The sequence below is a fragment of the Panulirus ornatus genome, chromosome 68 (genome assembly GCF_036320965.1).
Source record: "Panulirus ornatus isolate Po-2019 chromosome 68, ASM3632096v1, whole genome shotgun sequence".
Classification (NCBI taxonomy): domain Eukaryota; kingdom Metazoa; phylum Arthropoda; class Malacostraca; order Decapoda; family Palinuridae; genus Panulirus; species Panulirus ornatus.
Window position 1 is genome coordinate 21737263 of NC_092291.1, and position 22815 is coordinate 21760077.

Consider the following 22815-nt stretch of genomic DNA (forward strand, 5'->3'; position numbering starts at 1 on the left):
AAAAACACCCTAAGTGTTCTGTCATCGTAATCTATAACACCTCCAGTGCTCGGCTATCATCATGTACAAAATGCATAAGTATTATTTAGTTATCCCCACAAAGCCATTTTCTTTTCCTCAGAACTCTACAGACATAAGATCTATATTAAAAAAAAAATAGATCCTAAAAGGATATTTTCTTAAATCTTTCGTTCAAAACCAAAGATGCTTTAAGAATAAAGGTGTATTGATTGACTGGCTGGCATCTTGATACCTCTGATGCAGCCTAATGTATCAGTATCTATAAAACCCAAGAAAGACATATTTTTGAGTAAAGAATAAAGTATAATTTCATGAAAATTATCGCCTTTTGTTCTAATGAAATTCTAAATTCCAATCTTCCTCGGAATTCTGAATATGCACCAGTCTGGCCTAGAATTTGAATTGCATTTCATTTTCTCCCATTTGTTTTCGTACCAACAATCGTGGCTTGTAAAGGCCGTACAGCTACTTTATAAAACGAAGCTAATTCCGTAAAAATATAAATGAGTTATCAGCCCTTAAAGTCTATTTCAATCAGTAGATCTTCTACTGACAACACCATTGCGTCTGTTAGACAATCATCATGCGTTAGTTTATATATCATGGGCAGACTTGGTGATGTTATATCTATCGCTGACACATATCTATCGCTGACACATATCTATCGCTGACACATATCTATCGCTGACACAATGTGAAAGGAAGAGTCTTATACTCTTGTTTCCATCATGGTCTAACGCTAGTCAAGACTAAGACTGGATAAAGACAGACAAAACATGTGTTGTCAGCTATCCTTTTTTTTTTTTGCAGGATGTTGCCATCAATGGCGGTCAATAAGAACAGGAAAAAAAAAGAATGTTTCAATTCTTTTCGACGCCACGTTTTTTTTTTTCTATATTTTCGTACATTGCCCAATAATTTTCGTCTCTTACTCGGGAAGATCTCTGAAGAAAACGCGACTCTGTTTCGAATCATTATCTCCCTTGGATTTCCAGAGGTTTCATTTCCTCGTCTGAACCACCTCACAACACCTCTCGCTCTATAATATGCTCTGGCCTATCATTGTCAAGCCTGACAATGTGTGTGTGTGTGTGTGTGTGTGTGTGTGCGTGTGTGCAGTCGCGGACAAAAGTTCCGAGACACGTCTGAACGAAACCGCAACGAGCCTCCCGTTTCGAAACGCAGAGACAAAGAACTCTCTATAGCTTCGAACAGGCGCCTACCTGCATTTAACAGTTTCATTCTGAACCACCAATAATTCATAGGATAATTTACGTCACCTTTTTTTTCCCCTGACTCTGAGCAATTACCGTGTTAGTATGGCTACAAATGTAGGTCAATACTGACACCCGCTATGCATGTAATTACGGTCGCCAGGAGATGTGTACGCTGGGCTCACCATGTGCCCCTACCGTCACCAGTAACTAAACCGGGGCACTTTCCCTCGTCCATACGTAATGCAGTCACTGTCCTACCCCCTCCGGACACTGCGCTTCAACATCACTATAAATATATCCGTGTGGGCGAGGGGATAACAGACCTTCGGGGCAGATATAGTTGTATTATGATTCATCTATATTAATTCATATCAGTACGGCGGGAAAATAACTAAAATAAAAGTTGCTTGCTCGTGTAATATTCTCATTTCCTGTCCATTTTTCTGTCTTGGGCAGTTCGACTTTTACACACAATTATACACATATTATATATATATATATATATATATATATATATATATATATATATATATATATATATATATATATATATATATATATGACAGGTAGCTTAGGTAATTATCTGCCGCTGGTCATGTGACCCCACCGTTCGTCCAACGCAGTAGGTGATCTGTGTCTGCGCATTATACGAGCAATTGACTATGAATAATTTTTTACTCAAGAATATATATATATATATATATATATATATATATATATATATATATATATATATATATATATATATATATATATGATTTTTGACTAGTGCTTCACTTGGTGGAGAATGTACAGAGCTCCAGGTAATTATACGGGATTTACCAAAATACTCTTCCTCATCTTCTATTATTCTGTTTGTAGGCTCTCCATCTTGAGAAGGGGGACTATATCAGTTTTCCTCAAGATTATTTCACATTATCCTTCATATCTTTTCAGACTTTAATATCCTGGAAAAATGATTTCCTTGTAGCTGGAACTCTGCGCGAGAGTTAAGTGTCTGTATGATGATGAGCCAGTCTATACAAACCACGTTATATCCTCAGGCGAAGATGATTTCTTAAGAGCCTTTGCTTGGGACATCTTCAGACTCGTTTGGTCGCCCTGAGCTGGAATTTTGGGATGAATATAAAGACTATTCTATAATCGATATCAAGCTCGGTATGAATGAACCACTGATTCCAAAAATCTGTCTTTATCATCGATGATGCAACTTGATATAAATGAACCAATGATTCGAGAAACTGCTTCACGATCGATATCAAACGGTTTACAAAACAATGCACCCATTTCGAATACTGCTTCAGAACCGAAATGAAACTTTGAATAATCCACCGATCTCGAAGACTGCTTCACAATGTAAATGAAACGGTGTACATGATCATCCGATCCCAAAACTTGTTACAAAATTGATCTAAGACGAGTTACAGAGGATTAATGGAGCAAGTTAGCCACTACATCGCTTGATCTGATACTTGATATAAATAATCTATACAACTGAAAGACCGCTCGGCCGATCGAACCTAAAGACTGGTGGAGCTGGCTCAAAGCTTGGCACAACCGGTATGAAACGGTCTGTCACTATTGCCTTTCAATTCACTTTATTACTCGAGAAATTCATTCATTTCACAGTAATTATCTTAATAAGAGATCTGCTTTTAAGGATAACCACACGTTAGCTCCTTTATTCTGTGGTTATGGTCGCATGCGTCTCTTGTTCTAGCAAGCAATAACCAGCTGGCGTGGGAGGTGAGGCCAGCATATGTATGATCCGCTCACAACATATGATACACTACTATGAATTCAGGTTTACCTCTATTGTTTACACATGGATGTTTCTATGAGATATAGATATAAACATTGTTACTACATTCGTTATTAATAATTATTACTGATCGCTATTACTAATTATTACCGTTATCACTATCGTTATAATTACTATCATTATTACTATTATGATCATTAATGTCCTGGGAACTGAGTGAGTAACAGGTTGTAGCAGCCAGTGTGTGGTCGGGAACCCCATACTTCTATCACCCAGGGTAAGACCCTAAGCTCGGCAGCCCAGGCAGTGAAATTCCACAACAGTCCTCTTCATCTTCCCACGGACTTTACCACAGGCAGGAAACGGCAATTTAATCTTCTAAACTAAGATGTCCCACTTTACGCTGGTTTACGAGGAGGATTTCGTTTCACAGGATGGTGGTAAAGCAACACCACGCTATACTATGTTTTTGGGACGTGCGTTGTACGTGGTACCTGCTCTCTCTGGCAGAGAGGAATACGATATCTTTGTTGCTTTTAAGAAATTATCTGTTTTTGCAAGCTTGAATTTTACACCGTTAGTTTTATGATATGTAAGAGAGACGCTAACTATTTGACGTGACGTACTTTAGATTCCTTTTGACTAACGTCGCGCCCTTAGCCTTGTTCTAACCATTTGTTCTTGTGACTGGCCCCTTAATTTCTATTCAACAGATGACCACCTTCCCTGTGTTGATCACCTCAGGCACCTCCTGAACTCGTAATGTCCCTCCAGATGATTCTTTGAACTATGTTCTTTCCTCATATGAACATAGATCCAATATGACTCATTGATGGATCTATGTTGTTAAGATGGTCCTCCCTTGACCCATGTTGATCCTGCCTATGATTCCCTGATTCATGTTGATCCTGCCTACGATCCCCTGACCCATGATCCCCTGGCCCATGTTGATCCTGCATGTGATCCTCCGATCCATATAGTTTCTCTCTATAATCCTTTGATCCACGATGGTCCAATGTTTATAATCCCCCTTGCCTTTGTTTCTATATATGATCCGTGACTCTCGTAACCTTTTATCTGGAGATAACCTCCTGAACTTAGCTGATCCCTCGTGTAACTCTATCTTGGCTTTCCACTCGGATAATTCCCGACCTGTCTTATTGCCTCGAGTGTCCCCCTTTACTCGTATTGTTGTTCTCCCTGATCACCCTTGACCTTTGCTCCCTCACCTACATAGATGACCCTTCGAGTTGTGGTGGTGTTCTCGGTGCTGCTGTGGCCAGTGATAACCCCATTGGTCAGACGGTCAGTCCACTGTCTACAGCCAAGATCATCTCAGTCACCTGGTTTTCCCTAGTTCACTGCTCTGCTCCCGGATACATGATGTCCCTCTTAGACGGCCCCATGATACATGATGTCCTTCTGGATGGCCTCCAGTGATACACGAAGTCCTAGATGGTCCCATGATACATAATGTCTCCTAGACATCCCCTTGATACATGATGTTCCCTCCTAGACGGCCCCCCTGATACATGATGTTCCTCTTAGACGTACCCCTTGATACATGATGTCCCTCTTAGACGTCCCCCTGATACATGATGTCCCTCTTAGACATCCTCCTGATACATGATGTCCCTCCTAGACATCCTCCTGATACATGATGTCCCTCATAGACGGCCACCCTGATACATGATGTCCCTCCTAGACGGCCCCCTGATACATGATGTCCCCCATAGACGGCCTCCTGATACATGATGCCCCGCCCTAGACGGCCCCTTGATACATGTCGTTGCAGACACCTCCCTGACCTGTCTTTTTCCCCCCAGATGATCCTTCCTTACAAATGCCGTGCCCTTCGGTAACTCCCACTTCCATGTTGTCTACCCAGATGCCCAGTGACTGTAGGAGGATGGGTGAGACGCCCAAGGTGCAGCTGGAAGGTGGCGACCCCCGGCGGAGGTACCAGGTGACGCTAATGGGTGGCGCAAGGGTCGGCAAATCAACCATCGTCTCCCACTTTCTCTACGACAAGGTCAGTTTCCCATTCTCTCTACGACAAGGTCAGTTTCCAATTTTCTCTACGACAAGTTCAGTTTGCCATTTCCAGTCTTTCCATTTTACATTCTAAAGTCATTGCTCTCTGCCGTCTACCTAGCGATGTTATCAGTTAGTGACTCCAAATGGATTAATTTACAGCAACAGACGTTAGAATAATCACATCTCGAGACATAGATAACAAGCCATTAGCTCGTATGGTTATTATTGGATAAGCCAGACAATCTCGTTACCAATCAGTTGTGTTCAACCAGATTTTGTGTCATGATAAATGGATATAATTATCATTATCATTTAATACGTTCCGTATGTCACAAATATACTATGAATTATCGACAGGTTAATAATTTCACTGGCATAGTTTTCAGAAAGCTATCTTCCTTTTTTTTTTTAAATGAATCTGCATATTGCTACAAAGAACTTCCCATCTGTAAACGAATAAAGTTGATTTCTATCCCTGGTTGATGTCGGTAAGCGAACACTTCACGAAATCACTAAAGAGTCATAAAGAACCACGATATCACAAAACATAGGCATTATCAAAAACATTTAAGTCTCACAAAATATATAATCTATACTTTACGTGATTTAGTCTTCTTCACTTCCAATCTTTTAAAGAGGAAGGCAAGACATTAAATAGAGTGTTCAATCCCCTTTCCTGCAGGATCAGTTGCTTTTTTCGTCACTTATTTCCTGGTCGTCATGTTCCAATTTATTAAGGAACCTAAATCATTTTAGGGAACTTTTTTAAGGATGACTGATCTACCGCCGTGCCTCCGACATCCGTCCGTCTGGTGCAACCTGCTCAGGTGCCTCTCAGGAAACCCCGATCACCACGTAATTGAATCTTTTCCCTCATCGTCCAAGATAATCCAACTCTCACACTGGCGGATCCAAGTAATGTGACACGTAGATACTCGATATCTTGTTGTATATATATATATATATATATATATATATATATATATATATATATATATATATATATATTTTTTTTTTTTTTTCTTTTAAACTATTTGCCATTTCCCGCGTTGGCGAGGTAGCGTTAAGAACAGAGGACTGGGCCTTTTTTGGAATATCCTCACCTGGCCCCCTCTGTTCCTTCTTTTGGAAAATTAAAAAAAAAAAAAACGAGAGGGGAGGATTTCCAGCCCCCCGCTCCCTCCCCTTTTAGTCGCCTTCTACGACACGCAGGGAATACGTGGGAAGTATTCTTAATCCCCTATCCCCAGGGATACGTAATTATTTACTGATTGGCGTCCTAGCTACGTCTCTGTTGTATATCAACTGACTGTTATATCTCTTTCTTGTATCTCCCTGTTGAGGTGATTATTACACGAAAGTGCACTTGGGAACTCGTCTTGTTTCATTTCCCCATGGACTCAAAGGAATATACTTGATCACGCGTTCAATTGTGATATATATATATATATATATATATATATATATATATATATATATATATATATATATATATATATATATATACATACATACCTTTGTCCAATTACTGAAAATTACGTCTTCTCGAAATGCATCCAACTCGTGGACTCACAATACTGGGGCCCTGAACCATCGGGCCACAGCTGGGTCTGAGGAGAGGCGTACGGAGCTGCCCGCCACAGGTGCAGTGTGGCAGATCTCGTACCTTGAGAACTTGGCTCGTCTGGCCAACAAGACTCGAAGTTACATAACTTGGCTGGGCCAAGTCAGGCCAACCGAATGAGACTGATCCCACGAGATTATTCGTCCTGGGATGATACTCTTCCCCGGTATGGCTATAGATCCTGACTCTTTTTTTTCTTTCCTTTTTGAAGGAAACCGTGAGTTCCCTAGCATCAGATTTTAATCTAGAGACGGGGCTATAGTGTGTAGCGGCAGTGTATACTGTTATGAAGCAGGATGGGTCTTTGGGTGTCAGAATATAACGCTTGGAGCAGGGTATATTCTCTGGGGGCTGGGTATATCGTCTGGAGGCTGAGTATATCGTCTGGACGAAGGAGGTCACATAGTCTGGAGGCAGGATGTATCGTTTGGAGCCTTTATCCAGAGGCACGGTACATATCGTCCAAGATATGGTACATATAGTCTGGGGATAAGCAACGTATATCGTCCGGGGTCATCGTCCAGGGCCACGGTGCTCATCGTCCGGGGCTACGACACACGTCGTCCACAGGCGCGGTATATCCGTCGACCGAGGTAGCTGGACGTCTTGAATGCTCCATGAATTAACACAACTCTCCCGAGGAGTTACGTCGGGCGCGTAGTTACGGGTAATCTAATCTGAGTGAGGGTCGGCGTCTGAACGAACCAATTCATGTGAAAATTGGCGGCCCCGCACTTCACAGAATATCAAGGACCCGAGGGATGGATCAACGTGGTAGGGGGTGAGGAGGAGGAGGAGGAGGAGGAGGGGTGTGTGTGTGTGTGTGTCTGAGACGGAGGAAATCAAATTAGAGGATGTCTCACAGTCTCACCTCTCTTAACGAACGACAGAGTTCCTCGTACTTACGTGTGTGTGTGTGTGTGTGTGTGTGTGTGTGTGTGTGTGTGTGTGGGTGTGTGTGTGTGTGTGTGTCAAAGATCGTCGAGATTTATAATGGAACATTTCATTTTTCCCCGAGTATCATTCATCAGTCAACAGGTCATATTTTTCCCGCAAAAAAATCTAAAACCTTCGCAGAAAACAAAAAGTGATCAAGCATTTTGTAATCAATTAACAGAACAGTCTGACATTTAGGGAAAGCTTTCATCTAGCAGAAATAGCAGCAAAGAGCCATTAAGTAACTGTTTCTATACGATGGATATAATTCCTATGTAACATCTTTCACATCAAATGCTTATTGCCCTCCTCCTACGTAATCTGCTGGAGCGAACATTGGCTTAAACACAGGTCACCAGCCTGGACATACGTTGCTCGAGTGTTGTGGTGTGTGGAGCTAACATGAGGCAATTGTGTTGGTCGGTTAATCAATGATACTTGGCTCTCATCTCTCTCTCTCTCTCTCTCTCTCCACGCCTCGGTCAGACTGAAGACTGTAGTACACAAGTGAGTTTATGGCTTTGGAATCGACATCAGTATATATACATATATCTTACTGAAGATTGATCGTGTGCGTATTGGATTGGATTCCTTATGGTTGAACAATAGTCCCTACTGACAGTCCTGACCTGATATACGTACCACATACCACTGACTATTCTCGATATGTCGTAATCAGTTGGGATAACTAATTCACTTCCGCGTGCTCAGCCTTGGGAAGCTGTTCTCGAGGGAGTTGAAGTCTATATTCTTGCCAAGTGCCCTGCAGGAACTTGAATGCAGTCTGGGAGCACTACCAGTTACTGAAAGGGTCCCAGACCCTCCACCTGTACGAGTAATTAAGGAAGACTTGGTGATGAATGAAAGCTATAATGAAGGTAGCAGTAGAGTGTTGTGACCAAGTATATCACTTGGGTCAATACTGAAACCTATCCAATTTACATAGAGGATAAATTATACCCCAAACCTCGTACTTCTTTTAGAAATTACCGTCGCTGCTCTGAGTATGGTCTGTATTCCCCAGTTATCACAATAGTTACATTTGCATGAAGAAAATGGGGCGAGAGTGGGCCCGTTTCCCGTCTCCCACGACCCAATAGCTTCTCCTGTAGAGATAAGAACTCTTACTTTATCAGTGTGCTTTTACGGAGTCCCTACTTCAATGGTAGGCCTAGACGGGGCTTGCTCTACGATTGTCGAAAAAATAAACGTTTGTGTACCAGGGTTGCCTGATCTATTATCAGAAAAGTAACCCAGCTTCCGTATAGGATGTTTACACTCCAAATAAAAAACTTGGAGTGAGTATATTTACAGACAGGATATTTATAATCCAGATCTTTACGCTACGAGTAGCACTGTGTGGCCGCTCTCAACTCAAACGGCGGGTCGTTGTCACGTCTGTATTTTCCACATCGCTCAGGTCTGAAGCTCGTTTTCCCTCTTTTTTCCCCCCCACTGATACGAACTGACCCTTTTTGAAAAAGGATATATATCCAAAACACTTCAATCACTCTCCTCCTTTCCTTCTACTCGTTTTCTACGATTCATGTATGGTCTGAACTCTACATGACGCTTCGTCCGTCATACGAATCTCCGGTACAGAGAAGTGGTCTTAATAACCGTTCATCCTACGGTTGGGCAAGGGATAAAACTTTCCAGAATTACTGGTCGGAACGTAAGAGTATTGTGGCCGCCGGTGTCATCTGCGTCAGGGGATTAAGCTGTAGGAGCCGATGATGAGGCACTCTAGACTTCAGTAAGTCTTCGTTAATGACCTGGAAGCCTTTCTAGAGATGGTTGAGGAGGGATGTGTTGCCTCACCTTTTGTACGGCTCTGACTTCCGTGATAAGTTCTTGTGTAATGGTAAATTCCCTCTGGCATGCGTATGTGCAGTACTTGCATGGAGATATAAAGATACGATTAATTACACACATATAGACAGGTACGAAGACACGGATAAGCACAAACACACAGGTACACTAGACAGACAGACGACAAACGCACACAGTTATAGGAGCAAACAAGATGCTGCACACACAAGAATATACGTGCGAGAAAAGTCCTGCCATGACGAATCTAAGAGGACTGTAAGAAAATTTATAGGCAAGACTTTCTTCTTTCGTGGGACCAGAATACAAATAAGTTAAGTCGGGACATGTCTGGGAAGAGGTGGGAACGCATGGAAGAATGAAAAGTAGGTAAATAGGGGACTCAAGACAGATGGGAACATGAGGTGGGAACGCATAGAAAAATGAAAGGTAGGTAAATGGGGGACTCAAGACAGATGGGAACTTGCATTAGATGGGAACTCGTTGTAGTGGGTAGCGTATGGTAGACGGAGACTCTTGGTAAGAAGAACGCATGGTAAACGGGGACTCAAGATGGGCGGAGACCCATTGGTAGACGGAGAGACGCAGTAGGTGGGGGATGGAGATGTATAGTAAGTGGGGACACGAGATAGGGTGGCTAGGGAAGCAGGGTAAATATGAGAGACTCGAAATTCTCTGTAGATGGAAGCTTACGTTATGTGAACACAGACGAAAAGAGGGAACGTATAGTTAATAGGGGTTTATGGTATGTAGGGTGCGTTAGGAAGGCTTTAAAACTTGGTAGTTAGTGTTTGTAGAGTAAGTGAGGATCACAGAAAGCAGAGATCAAATTGCGGGTAGGAATATATGGCAAGTAAGGACGCGAACCCTCGATATGCGTGCAACCATATTTCTTTCAGGATCTACAGTAATATGAAGACGCACAGTACATATGAGATGCATGTTGGATGAAGGAGAACCTGGGATAAAAGGTAGAGATAGGGAGCCAAGGTAGGCCCCCCCCTTGGGACGCCGTCGTATTACCATCGTGAAAAAAACTTGTTCCTCTCGCGTTTCTGATCCGGTCAAGATCAAAGCTTGTCCAGTGGAGTGGCCGAGGGCAGGTGAGGGGATGAATGAGGAGGAGGATGGTGGGGAGAAGTAGGGGAGGAGGAGAGCCTGGCAGAAATGGTAGGTTGCACCCATCCTAGTGGGCGTACGAGCAGGTGGTGGGTGAACCAGTGCCTGGAGGTGGATGGACACATGGATGAGACTGGACTCAAGAAAACCGTCAGCTATTTCAGTTGTTTCTTCATCTAGATAACGTCGGTAACATCCTAGAAACTCGGAGAGTTTCCCCTCCTCACCGCGCCATGTTCCTGTGTTGTCTGACGGCTTAAGGAAACACACAGTGTCGACGTGTGTACTGACTGGAGAGGTGCGTACAGCAGCGGTGAAGGGTAACACTCCAACATGAAACTTCACTCCACGTCATCCATACGAAACTACTCAGACAAGCAACTGATGGCGATGTAGCGTGGCAACTCGCACTCACACTGCTAGAGAGCAGCACTCGTGCACACACTAATTCACTCTCATTCACGCCACAAGAGGGCTGCATTCGTACACCCACTTGGGTTCGCACACACGTTCCTAAACACCCCACATCATAGCTTCTGGATTACACCATCAGACCCGGGCATACACGAGGTACAGTATCAAAGCAACATCCGTGTCTTCTTCACTTTCTCTCCACAAAGTATTTGGGACGTATAATCCGGTGGTTCTAGAGTGTCGGCTCTGTACTGTGTTCCTTTGAAGGTATACTGAAAGACGCATCATCCCGCACAACGGGAACAGACTTGGGTCGCTTCCTCCTCCAACCATCCGAGACTCTATCCTCCCATGTCGACCGAAGTTCTCCTCCTGGTCACGGAAAATCTCCCCCAGGCAACGGAAACTCTCCCCTTAACATCAACTCTCCTCCTGTCGATCAAAACTCTCTCTCTGTCAACGGAAACTCTCCCCTTAGCCTCAACTCTCTCCTGTCGATCAAAACTCTCTCTCTGTCAACGGAAACTCTCCCCTTAGCCTCAACTCTTCTCCTGTCGATCAAAACTCTCTCTCTGTCAACGGAAACTCTCCCCTTAGCCTCAACTCTCCTCCTGTCAATCAAAACTCTCTCTCTGTCAACGGAAACTCGACTGTTTTCAACCGACTCTCCTCCTGTCAACGGAAACTCCCCCCTGTCAACAGAAACTCTCCTCCTGTCAACGGGAGCTCTCCCTGTCAACAGAAACTGTCCTCCAGTCGACCGTAACTCTCCCCACAACAGAGATATTGCTTTATCGTTATATCGACTATTGAAAAGCTATAATTAAGGTACAACTTAGTAATACCCACAGTTCCGCCATGAAAAACACACATTAACCAAGTCATAGGTTATCATTTTGCCTCTGCAAAACATTAAAGGTAAGACCATGAATTTCGCAACTCAGGTTATTTAGAGGCTTTGATATTTTTTCCTTTTGACGTAATTGTTGTACCACATATTGTATCACAAAGGCTTGTTGGTGCCATATTTTTGCTACTGACAGCTTGCAGCTGTCTTCGTCTTCACAGCCCTCACACAGACATTGTAAAAATAGTTCCTTTCCTTGAGATGGTTCGTCTGTGATTCCATGAATATTTAGTATCCTCCACTGTAAAAAATTAATCTTTTCTTAAAGCGTTTCTGCATGTCTTTCTATAACGCTGGGGGTGTACCAACTTCAAAGAGGAATGTAGATGTCTCCTGATGGGACCTTGCAAATCTAGATCTGATGGTGAATGTCACAGTTGGTTCTCTCCTTCATTATCGACGCAGTAGCACTCTAAAATGAAACACAGTTCTTTTCTCCTCTCTTGCAATTCCCAGTGGTCCGTTCCCTCTAGGGAGCGCCACGGTCTCTATTACTTCCTCTTTAGCCTTTTTTCTTTCCACCGTCCTTCTCCACCAGGCAAGAGAGCATCAGACGGGTCCAAGGGGAGACGCGTCTTCGTGTAAAGTCTTCCTCACCGCAGGCTACGAACTCTCTCACTCTCCAGAGGCGGAGGATAAAAGCGCTGCTCTCATGCCCGGAATTACGAGTTACTATTGCCGCTCTTGTTGCTTGATGCTGGTGCGCCTCACGCGCTCTTGACTCTTGACCCAAAAATTTCCGTAACTCTCTCTCTCTCTCTCTCTCTCTCTCTCTCTCTCTCACACACACACACACACCTGTCCACGTTGACACTGCAGGTGCTGTCGTGAGCAAGCTGTTTTCTTGGCAATTAACGTTAGTAGTGGCGATAGTTCTGTTGTCGTGGCAGTACCATCTTTTGTACTGTTAAGAGTAAAGACGCTCTCGACACTCCCGTTATCATGGAAGGCGACGTCGAAATGTGAAGAAGAAAAAAAAAAAGAAATGAAAATTACATTTACATCTTCGGTCAACTTTACGAGCGTGCAGGAGTCTGAACACCTGCCAGCGTCCGCAAGTGGAACGGAACTTCGCGAATGTATGTTGAGTGTATCTCCGGGAAGCTGCTGGTTGTCTCCCTCTTTAATAATGCCTTGAGGGTCAACCTCTCCTCACGTGTTCCCTCCTGTTCCATCTCTCCTCCTCCTCCTCCTCCTCCTCCTCTCCCGTAATCCTTGTAATTTCCTGTTAAAATATGGTAGATGATGAGTTTCTTGATACTGCTGCTGAAGGCACTGAAAACCCTGAGCCTAAGTCAATCTTTTCACTTGCAGGATGAAAAATCTAATGTTTGAAAATGTGGCAGATATTACGAGCCATGTTATCACACGACCAATTCCAGGGTCAAATGACTGCTGCAATCTGAATGCTAACTTCAGAGATTATCTCTACGTCATCTCTTTAAGGTCACTGGTGAGCAACATTGCGCTGCTTTATGGGTTTAGAACATATATCTTACGCGAGAGAAGACGTCACCGATATCCGCATTCCTCCAGCATATCTTGGCGGTATCCAGCATTCCAGACAGCCGTGTTCTTGTTGTCATTCCAGACAGCCGTGTTCTTGTTGTCATTCCAGACCTTATGCTTGTCTTCTCCGCCCTCCGTAGATCCTGACTAACTACAAGCCGACGGTGGAGGAGCTGCACCGTGGAGAGTATGAGATCGAAGGTGAGACGCTCATCTTGGACCTGCTGGACACCTCGGGGTCCCATCAGTTCCCCGCCATGCGTGAACTGGCCATCAGGCAGTCCGACGCTTTCCTCCTGGTCTATACCATCGACAACGCCACTTCGTGGGAGCTCCTCGCGGCACTAAGGGAAGAGGTCAGGGCCAGTATGTGTGTGTGTCTGTCTATTGCCGGTGTAAAGGCAGCCAATTTGTACACAGGAAGAGTCAGTATAGACGTCCAGCGAGACACCTTCCTGTGTTGATCCTCTACATTTCCTGTCATCTTACTTGTGATCTCCGAAGCGTCTTAGCTCTTGGTAGTGACTCCGTTACCTCGAGAGACCTTCCCAGGGGCCATTGTTCTATAGTTATAATCCTCTCTCACTGTCAGGCATAAGAATATCTCTCACGACCTTGTAAGGATTCATGACAATAAGCCCCGACTGTTGATCCGATGTGTTCAACACACACTACACGCAACACCAGACGTCATACAGAACATGAGTTATTCACATCATAACCTCTGTATTAGAACTTAGCTGGCTAAATGTACGTTTTCCCTGGAAGAATAGGGTAGATACACTGAGGTGGAGCTATTATGAATTTGACGAGTGTGAATATTCATATAATGTGATGATATAATAAAGTTGACACACGTATCTACGAGATGTCTATGTTCTTTCGGGTAAGGTTCGCCCAGTTCATCACCAGGCATGATGCCTAGACTATGAACGCAGATCATCTGAACCATAAATCTACTCTTACTCGCTCCTCGCAGTCATCTGCAAGGCTGCGTGCACCCTCAAGAGACGCAGACGGAACTGTCGCCAGGGAATGCAGATGGAGGGAGAGAATAGAGTGGAGAGGGAAAGGATAAGAGAAAGTAAGGGAAGAGGAGAGAGAATAGTGAGTGAAAGCAAGAGAAAGGTGCCACAAGCAGAAGGAATGCATAGCTCGGGCAGTGGGTCTGTAAGTAAGTGAGGGAAGGTGAGTGGTTGTCTGATGGCATCATAGTCTCATGGTCCTTCCACACCACTGGCTTCTCTCTCTCTCCTCTTGCATCAGCTTGAGGTGGGGGTTCCTCTCTATTCGTCTCATACGCATTAATCTGTACATCCTTCCCTCTACACAAGGGAACAACAATCACTGCACCACACGAGTACCATCTGAGATTAAATCCTCCTTCCCATCTCTACAAGTACGAGGCATGAATGACGATCGAATCACCAGCGACCGTATTGGTTATCTGATCCACTTCAGTTTTCCTTTGAATGTTTGAATCTTTAATGCTTCTTTGATATTATCGTTACCAGCATCACACACACACACACACACACACACACACACACACACACACACACACACACGACACGAGATGAAGCCCCTCGAGTGTAAAACTACCTTCCCCTATAACATAAACACATGATTACAAAATTCAAGAGATGGGCCTCCACATGTGTAGAAATACCTCGGTGTACAGTACAATGAGATGACTTACAGGTTTTGATTACACTAAGTTCTCCATCATCATAAGTAAAGCTGGTGATCATTACGTCATACGCTGCGCTGTATCCTGTAATCTTTCCCCTTCCTGACGTTCTGTGATTCCGACAGAACCATCTCCACAGATCCGTTGTAGACTGATTCCCCGTAGATGTCATTGTTCGCCTTTATTCCAATGTTATAATAAAGATGTTTCAGTCTCCACTTAACGTCTTTGTTCCTGTCATTTAGTATCCTCTAACGCTTTCTTTACTGTCGCTCACCATCTTCTGTCTCTCTCTTTACTGTCTCTTACCATCCTTTATCTCTTTCTTTACCGTCCATTGCCAAGGTTTGTCTCTCTCTCTCTCTTTAATGTCTCTTATCATGCCTTGTCTCTTTCTTTCCTGTCAATTACCATCCTCTGTCTCTCTCTTTACTGTCTCTTACCATCCTTTATCTCTTTCTTTACTGTCCATTGCCATGCTTTCTCTCTCTCTCTCTCTCTCTCTCTCTCTCTCTCTCTCTCTCTCTCTCTCTCTCTTTAGTGTCTCTTATCATGCCTTGTCTCTTTCTTTACTGTTCATTACCATCCTTTGTGTCTCTCTCTTTAAGCCTCGTCATGTGGCCGTTAGAAGCTCAGGCTTGGGCCGTTTTGATAACTGTTTCTTTCCCTACACCCCAAAGCCTTGGAACTCTCTATCCTCTCATGTCTTTCACACTAAAGATGACCTGACACTTTCTAAAAAGCAGTTTTTTCTTTTTTACTTCCTCCAAAATTCTTAAATATTTTTCCTTGTTTCTTTGTTTTCCCTTTCTTGAACCTCTTAATATTGAATTGAACCAGTTAAAATTCACCTTATCTAGATTCCTTTCTCATCACATACTTTCACAGCCATACCATTTCCGGGTAACTCTTCTCTTTTTTACCACATTTTCTTTTCCACCTCAAGGCTGGCATTTAGATATACCATATCATATGCGACATATCCTTTACTCCTTTTTTTTTTTTTTTGCCAATCTATTTCAAAAAATATCTCAACGTCGAACCCAGGATCTCAGATCAACGCGAGCCTTCGTCTCTTTTATGTCGCCCATCTTTCAACTTTTACACATCTGGAGTTCGCAAAAGCCGACGCTCAAAAGCAAGATCTCTTCATCATTCTTCGGCACCAGCTCTCCGGCTCAATAAAATTTCCCCTCGACTCAACGACGAAGAGATTTCCTCTCCCGGAATCAATCATCTGACAGATCCAGGAGTCTGTGTGGGCTCGCATCCCATATAATGTCACACCTGATGCTCCTCCTTGTGGGATTGGAATGAATTACAACTTCCTGGAGATGGTGCCATACGCTTTCTTCCCTTGAGCACACGAACGGTACGAGCCTTGAGCACAAGAACCATGAACGTGTTGGCCTGGTCTTTGACTTGATCCTTAAAGGTTAAATCATAGGGTTAGGCCCACTGTACGTACTTGAGGGCTATGCCGTCGTGCTCAAGGATCGTACCGACATCTTCCAGGACTGCATCGCCGTGCTCAACGTGTTGGGAAGGACACACAACCGTCAGGACAACGGATGGCGTCAATTTCTTTGGTTTGGCTGACACAACACTGAAGCGCACGATCTCTTATGTCTCGCGTTTTATCAGAGTATAAAACAGGATTAATGTATTTCTGTTCATAAAAGACCTTTACATTTATCGTTTATTTTCTTCCTGTATTGTATAGCCTAAACTTAAGATAAAGCTACAGCTTAAAAGCTCTTGCCATGATGAAGATACACTTCGCTTTTGATGGAAGAGTGGAGGACCTGGGGGTTACATAGCGTTGCCAGAAGATGCAGTAGATGTTCTTGTGGTGCTGTGTGGGGAGAGAGATGCATCAGCCTAGACGGTCTCTCCATGTATCCTTCATGATCATGCAAGATCTTTCTCATGTCCTTTATAAAGTTACTGTGGCTGTCATGCAGCCCTTTAGTCTGGGAATGTGCTGTGTGTCGCTCCTCCTTCCCTGTTCGCTTCTCTTTCTCTCTCACTTTCTCTTTTTCTTCGTGAAATCATTCATTTTCCTTCCCCCATCCCTTCTGCTTTCCTTCTTTTTGTGTTTTATTCTTTTGTGTGTCAGTCTTCCTCTCTATTTAAGATTCTCTTCCCCTTTCCTCTTTTTTCTATTGATTTACCTTTTTTTTTTTTTCCATTTCCATCCATCCTGCTCTTATACCGTCCCACATCTGACTCCTTCACTTTGCCTCTTTCTTTCTTCTTATGTCTCTGTCTCCGAGGTTGTATTGCTCTTCTTATTCATTATTTATTCATCTTGTACTCTATAGATATGTTAACAAATCTCGTTTACCATCTGCTTCAGATCTCTTATCTAACCTTTCTTTTCTTTTCTCTCTACAAAATACTTATTAATGAGTTAATTAGTTAATTAGATTCATTATCTATAAATAGTTTCATCACAGATACAAACATTCCAACACTGTCTGATGAAAACCACAATGACCAGAGTACGAAATATCCTCAATTTAAATCCACTTTCCATCAGTTACTTGTTCCATAAGTTACTTTCGTGTCTCCAGTCAGTGCCTCCTGTTCTTCTCCACTCCAACGGCCAGTTACATCTAACTGATGCCCTGTTAGAGTTAAGATACACTCAGTCAAAATATCATTTAAAAGTTTTTCATCTTTCATTAGACAATGAATCACTCTTTCCTCGACTGTTAAGAATTCTCTACGAATTATCGTCTTTCTACCATCATGTATTCATCATTAATGTGCCCCAGTTAATAATTAAAGTCTACTTAGGAGTACATTATATTTTCTTCCAAACCACCTAATCCCTCTCAGTTCTCAGTTACTCCCAACAGTCATATGTGACAGACACTCTCCTGTTCTATAGAGTCAGAAGTGAATGACCAGTATTTCCGTGTCCCCAGATCGTGCGTCTTCGGGGTCCTAAGATCCCCGTGGTGGTGGTGGGGAATAAGAAGGACCTGGAAACCCGAAGGGTGGTGCCAAGGGCCACGGTCCAGGCCAGGGTCGAGCTGGACTGGAACCATGGCTACACGGAGACCTGCGCCCTCCAGCCTGACTCCGTCCTCGCTCTATTCAAGAAGGTGCTTCTTGAGGGGCAGGTGAGTGATGGCGCACACTGGGCCAATATTGCCTCCTACCGTGGCTCCAGTAGATCAGTGTTGCCTCTGGTTAGGGTGCCAGTAGGTCAGTGTCGCCTCTGGTAGTGGCTCTAACAGGTCAGTCAGTGTTGCCTCTGGTAGTGGCTCTAACAGGTCAGTCAGTGTCGCTTCTGGTTGTGGCTCTAACAGGTCAGTCAGTGTTGCCTCTGGTGGTGGCTCTAACAGATCAGTCAGTGTTGCCTCTGGTGGTGGCTCTAACAGGTCAGTAAGTTCGCCTCTGTTAGTGGCTTCAACAGGTCAGTCAGTGTCGCCTTTGGTAGTGGCTCTAGCAGGTCAGTCGGAGTCGCCTCTGGAGTGGCTTCAACAGGTCAGTAAGTGTTGCTCGTACACACACACACACACACACACACACACACACACATATATGTATATATATATATTTCTCGTGTGTGTGTGTAGCATATGTTTTACCATCACCAGGTAAGTGTTACTTGTTCCATCATTATCAGCAACTCTGCCTTTACTAATCGCTCGTTGCTTTTGGCCTTTTTTTTTCTTCATGTTGTACGTGACCATGTCTTCGTCTTTAAGTTACTTGTAACCTTTTTTTTTTTTTTGCAAAGCGAGTGATGTCTGTGGCACTTATCTTGCCCTAAGAATGCTTTATGTAACGTTATTTTCACGAGATGAATTTTGGTCGTGACTCTGTCTTCATTAAGTTTTGTGTTACACATATCCTTGTCTTCATAGGTTAGTGTTACATCTAGCCTCATAATGATGAACGTTATCTGTAACACCGTCTTCGCCAGTTTTAAGTGTTGCATATAGTCTTGTCTTCATATTGATGATGAATGTGTCCTCGTCTTCATGGGATAATGACTCATAATCTTGGCTGAACCATATACGTCGTCTCTCTAGCTGTGTTTTACTTCCTGATCTTCACATTAGCCATTGGAGTATCGCCTAGTGTTCCACGAGGCGGGTGTAGCATACAACTATGTCTACAGTGGCTGAGGACAAGTGTTACGTGACCCCAAAAAAAACTCATAGTAACACTGCGACGCTCCAGCGTTACCTGCATCATCATATTGACCCATGAACACGACCAGCCTAGTTGGAGTGGGTCGTTTCTTTTACTCCCAGGTGACTCGCGGTGGTATGTGGGAGGCATACCACCTCCCTCAGGTAGAAGTACGTCGCTTGATCTAATTTTTACAAAGTCTTTATTTCTGTCCCTTCGCGTCTGCTTCAAAGTCTCGCAAAATGGCGTGATGTCGGAGAGGTGGCCTGGCTTTCGTAATATAGGAGAACGCTCCTCCCTTCGTTATGAATGTCAAGAGGCGTTACTATGGCCACTTAATTAGCCAGGGGCGCATCGATTCGACGAACGTGGTAATTAGTAATATTAGTGATTCATAATAGATGATTATTAGAGATTCAGAGAGTGAGGAAGGGAGGCCATTATGGATTTATACGCAGGGATGAGTTGCGTAACGCAGGAATGAAAGAGTGAGAGGCAGTGTAGAGTAACACTGGAGTGTTAGAGGCAGTGTAAAGTGACATTGGAGTGTTAGAGGCAGAGTGACAATGGAGCGTTAGAGGCAGTGTAAACTGACACTGGAGTTTTAGAGGCAGTGTAAATTGACACTGGAGTGTTAGAGGCAGTGTAAAGTGACAATGGATTGTTAGAGGCATTGCAATGTAATAGTGAAGTGTTAAAGGCAACATGAGGTGACGATTGAGAGTTAGAGGCAGTGAAGGGTAACACTGGAGTATTAGAGGCATCTTAGAGTGATACTGGAGCGCTAGAGGCAGTGTAAGTTGACTCTGGAGAGCAATAGTGGAGTGTATGAGGCAGTGGAGGGTACTGATGGAGTGTTAGAGGTAATGGAGGGTACTAATGAAGCGTCAGAGGCAGTGGAGGGTACCGATGGAGTGCTAGAGGCAATGGAGATTACTAATAGTGTGTTAGAGGCAGTGGAGGGTACTAATGAAGCGTCAAAGGCAGTGGAGGGCACTGATGGAGTGTTAGAGGCAGTGGAGGGTAGTAATGGAGTGTTAGAAACAGTTCGAAGATATCAAAAATTGCTACTTTTGTAGACAAATATATATGTACACATTTACATTTGGGATGAAATAGATACCCTTTTGATTAGTATATCACAAATTCAATTAATCTTTTCAAAGGTTTTAAAATTGGTTATGTTTGTATTAAAAAGAATCGTATTCTAGGTATCGTTTACGTAATGTAAGTTATGGTGGCCGCTGTGGAGGCACTGTCAATAGTGTTCGCTCCTATGGTGGCACTGTAGCCAGCGATCACCTCTAGGGTGACACTGTAGCCAGCGATCACCTCTAGGGTGACACTGTAGCCAGCGATCACCTCTAGGGTGGCACTGTAGCCAGCGATCACCTCTAGGGTGGCACTGTAGCCAGCGATCACCTCTAGGGTTTCACTGACGTCAGCGATCACCTCTAGGGTGGCACTGTAGCCAGCGATCACCTCTAGGGTGGCACTGTAGCCAGCGATCACCTCTAGGGTGGCACTGTAGTCAGCGATCACCTCTAGGGTGGCACTGTAGCCAGCGATCACCTCTAGGGTGGCACTGTAGCCAGCGATCACCTCTAGGGTGGCACTGTAGCCAGCGATCACCTCTAGGGTGGCACTGTAGCCAGCGATCACCTCTAGGGTGACACTGTAGTCAGCGATCACCTCTAGGGTGGCACTGTAGCCAGCGATCACCTCTAGGGTGGCACTGTAGTCAGCGATCACCTCTAGAGTGGCACTGTAGCCAGCGATCACCAATAGGGTGAAACTGAGGTGCTAGAAACAGTGTAGGGTGACAGTGTAGTGTTAGAACTAGTACAGGGCGATTCTGCAGTGACAAAAACGATGTAGGGTGAGACTGGAAAGTTAGAAGCAGTGAAGGGTGATTGGTGGGGTGGCACAGACTATGCTGGGTGGTAGGAGAGAGTGAGAGACAGTGTGGTGTGAGGCTAGAGGGCTTATAGCAGCAATGTTGGTGAGTTAGAGACAATTTGGAATCATGCTTGACAATACTAGTGGAGTGAAGAAGACATCATAAGTCTATGCTGAGAAGAATCGTAGCTGAGGCAAGATTATTTCCATGGTGTATTGAAGGTTAGGATATCTAGGATAATTTGGATACATCATTACGTGTGCCGCGGGAAAATCTATTAACAATACCTTCGAAGTGAGTAAACACTGAGCTCTTTATTCCACTACTGGAGAGACTGAAGCTGCTTAATTATGATAAGCTAAGCCATCTAATGCTGGTCTGTGTTTATGTCCATAATGATTAATGGCTTAAGGATAGTCTTAGGATGTTGAGATGTGGGATTTAACCGTAAGACCTGCGATCCTCACTGAAGTCCAGACCACTTAAAGAACCTTTTCCTCCTGTGTCCTACGATCCTTCCTTCACCCAAGTCCCCTGAGAACCTCATTCAATCCTAAACGACCTACCTCTTAGACTCTTACTCACCTACGTTCTCTAATCCTCACAGAACCACAGAGCTCCCAAAATCTTCCACTTCCTTCTTTGCTTTTTGATCTTTACCCTCAGCCTAATCCCCTGAGAGGATCCTTCTGGGCCCTGCTATCCTCATCGAGCGTTGGCACGCCCCAAGAGCCACCTATCCCTTTGTTCTACAGTTCTCACCGAGCCCCAAAACTCCTCTTACACCATCGGATACAAACAGAGTCTTCGAACCCCCTTCAGTCTTCCTTAAGTCCTACAATTCCATTCGAACCCTAGACCCTCCCACCGAGAATCTCTTTCTTCTGCTGTAGGTGGAGGCGAGATATGAATTACGTGCTCTCTGGATCAAGGTTTCTATTGTGGAGAGCTTCAAATGATCTTAGAATTCTGTATGAATCTTACGGTAAACATTATCACATACGCTATAGGACCGTATTGGTGACGAGATCTTATCAAAGTTTGAGAATTTTGGAGATTCTTACGTGTAAACTCACCGATTATCGTAAATTGCTTGTACTTACATAATGTAATATGGTCGCAATTCACATCAACTGCTGTTAGTTTACATTTCAGTCACCTTATTGTTGTGTGCCATTTTCTTAAATGTCCCCAACATATCTACATTCTCGCAGAGATAGCATTTAATTTTTTTTTGTCGTGTCCTTGTCTCTTCGTTTGTTCATTTGTCTTCTCTCCAAGTCCTCTAGAGTTGGCCTGTCCCACATGTTCAAGACCGAAACATTTCAAATATCGTTCGTCGGAATTTGATCAGAAAAGTGCAGACATGTCAAAGGTTTGAAGGAAGAAGCCATAGGATATGTTTGAATGCGAGGCAAAGGTTTTCGATTAGCGCTGTTGTAAAATGTTGATGAACTTCTTGCTCCGCACCAGCCCATCATTGCCTTCCTCCCGATCAGACCATAACCTAGAAACTTCAGCAGCAATATAAGAGAGGCTTCTAGGGTTTATACAAACACACACACACACACACTAATGGGATTGAACGTAGGTAAATTTGCATTTAATATTTTCCCTAATGGATGCCGAGAGAGAAAGAGAGGGAGAGAGAGAGAGAGAGAGAGAGAGAGAGAGAGAGAGAGAGAGAGAGAGAGAGA

At 43.8% G+C, this 22815-nt stretch overlaps 2 protein-coding genes across 4 annotated transcripts in view; one reads left to right on the forward strand and one right to left on the reverse strand.

Moving 5' to 3' along the window:
- nesd (nessun dorma) overlaps positions 1-22815 on the reverse strand; it is a 199740-nt gene that overhangs the window by 106379 nt on the left and 70546 nt on the right. The window lies entirely within an intron of this gene.
- LOC139747492 (ras-related protein Rap-2a-like) overlaps positions 1-22815 on the forward strand; it is a 63093-nt gene that overhangs the window by 32746 nt on the left and 7532 nt on the right. The window contains exons 2-4 of the mRNA XM_071659885.1: positions 4889-5032; positions 13517-13732; positions 18000-18197. Coding sequence (XP_071515986.1) covers positions 4889-5032; positions 13517-13732; positions 18000-18197 — 558 coding nt within the window. The remainder of the gene's footprint in view (positions 1-4888; positions 5033-13516; positions 13733-17999; positions 18198-22815) is intronic.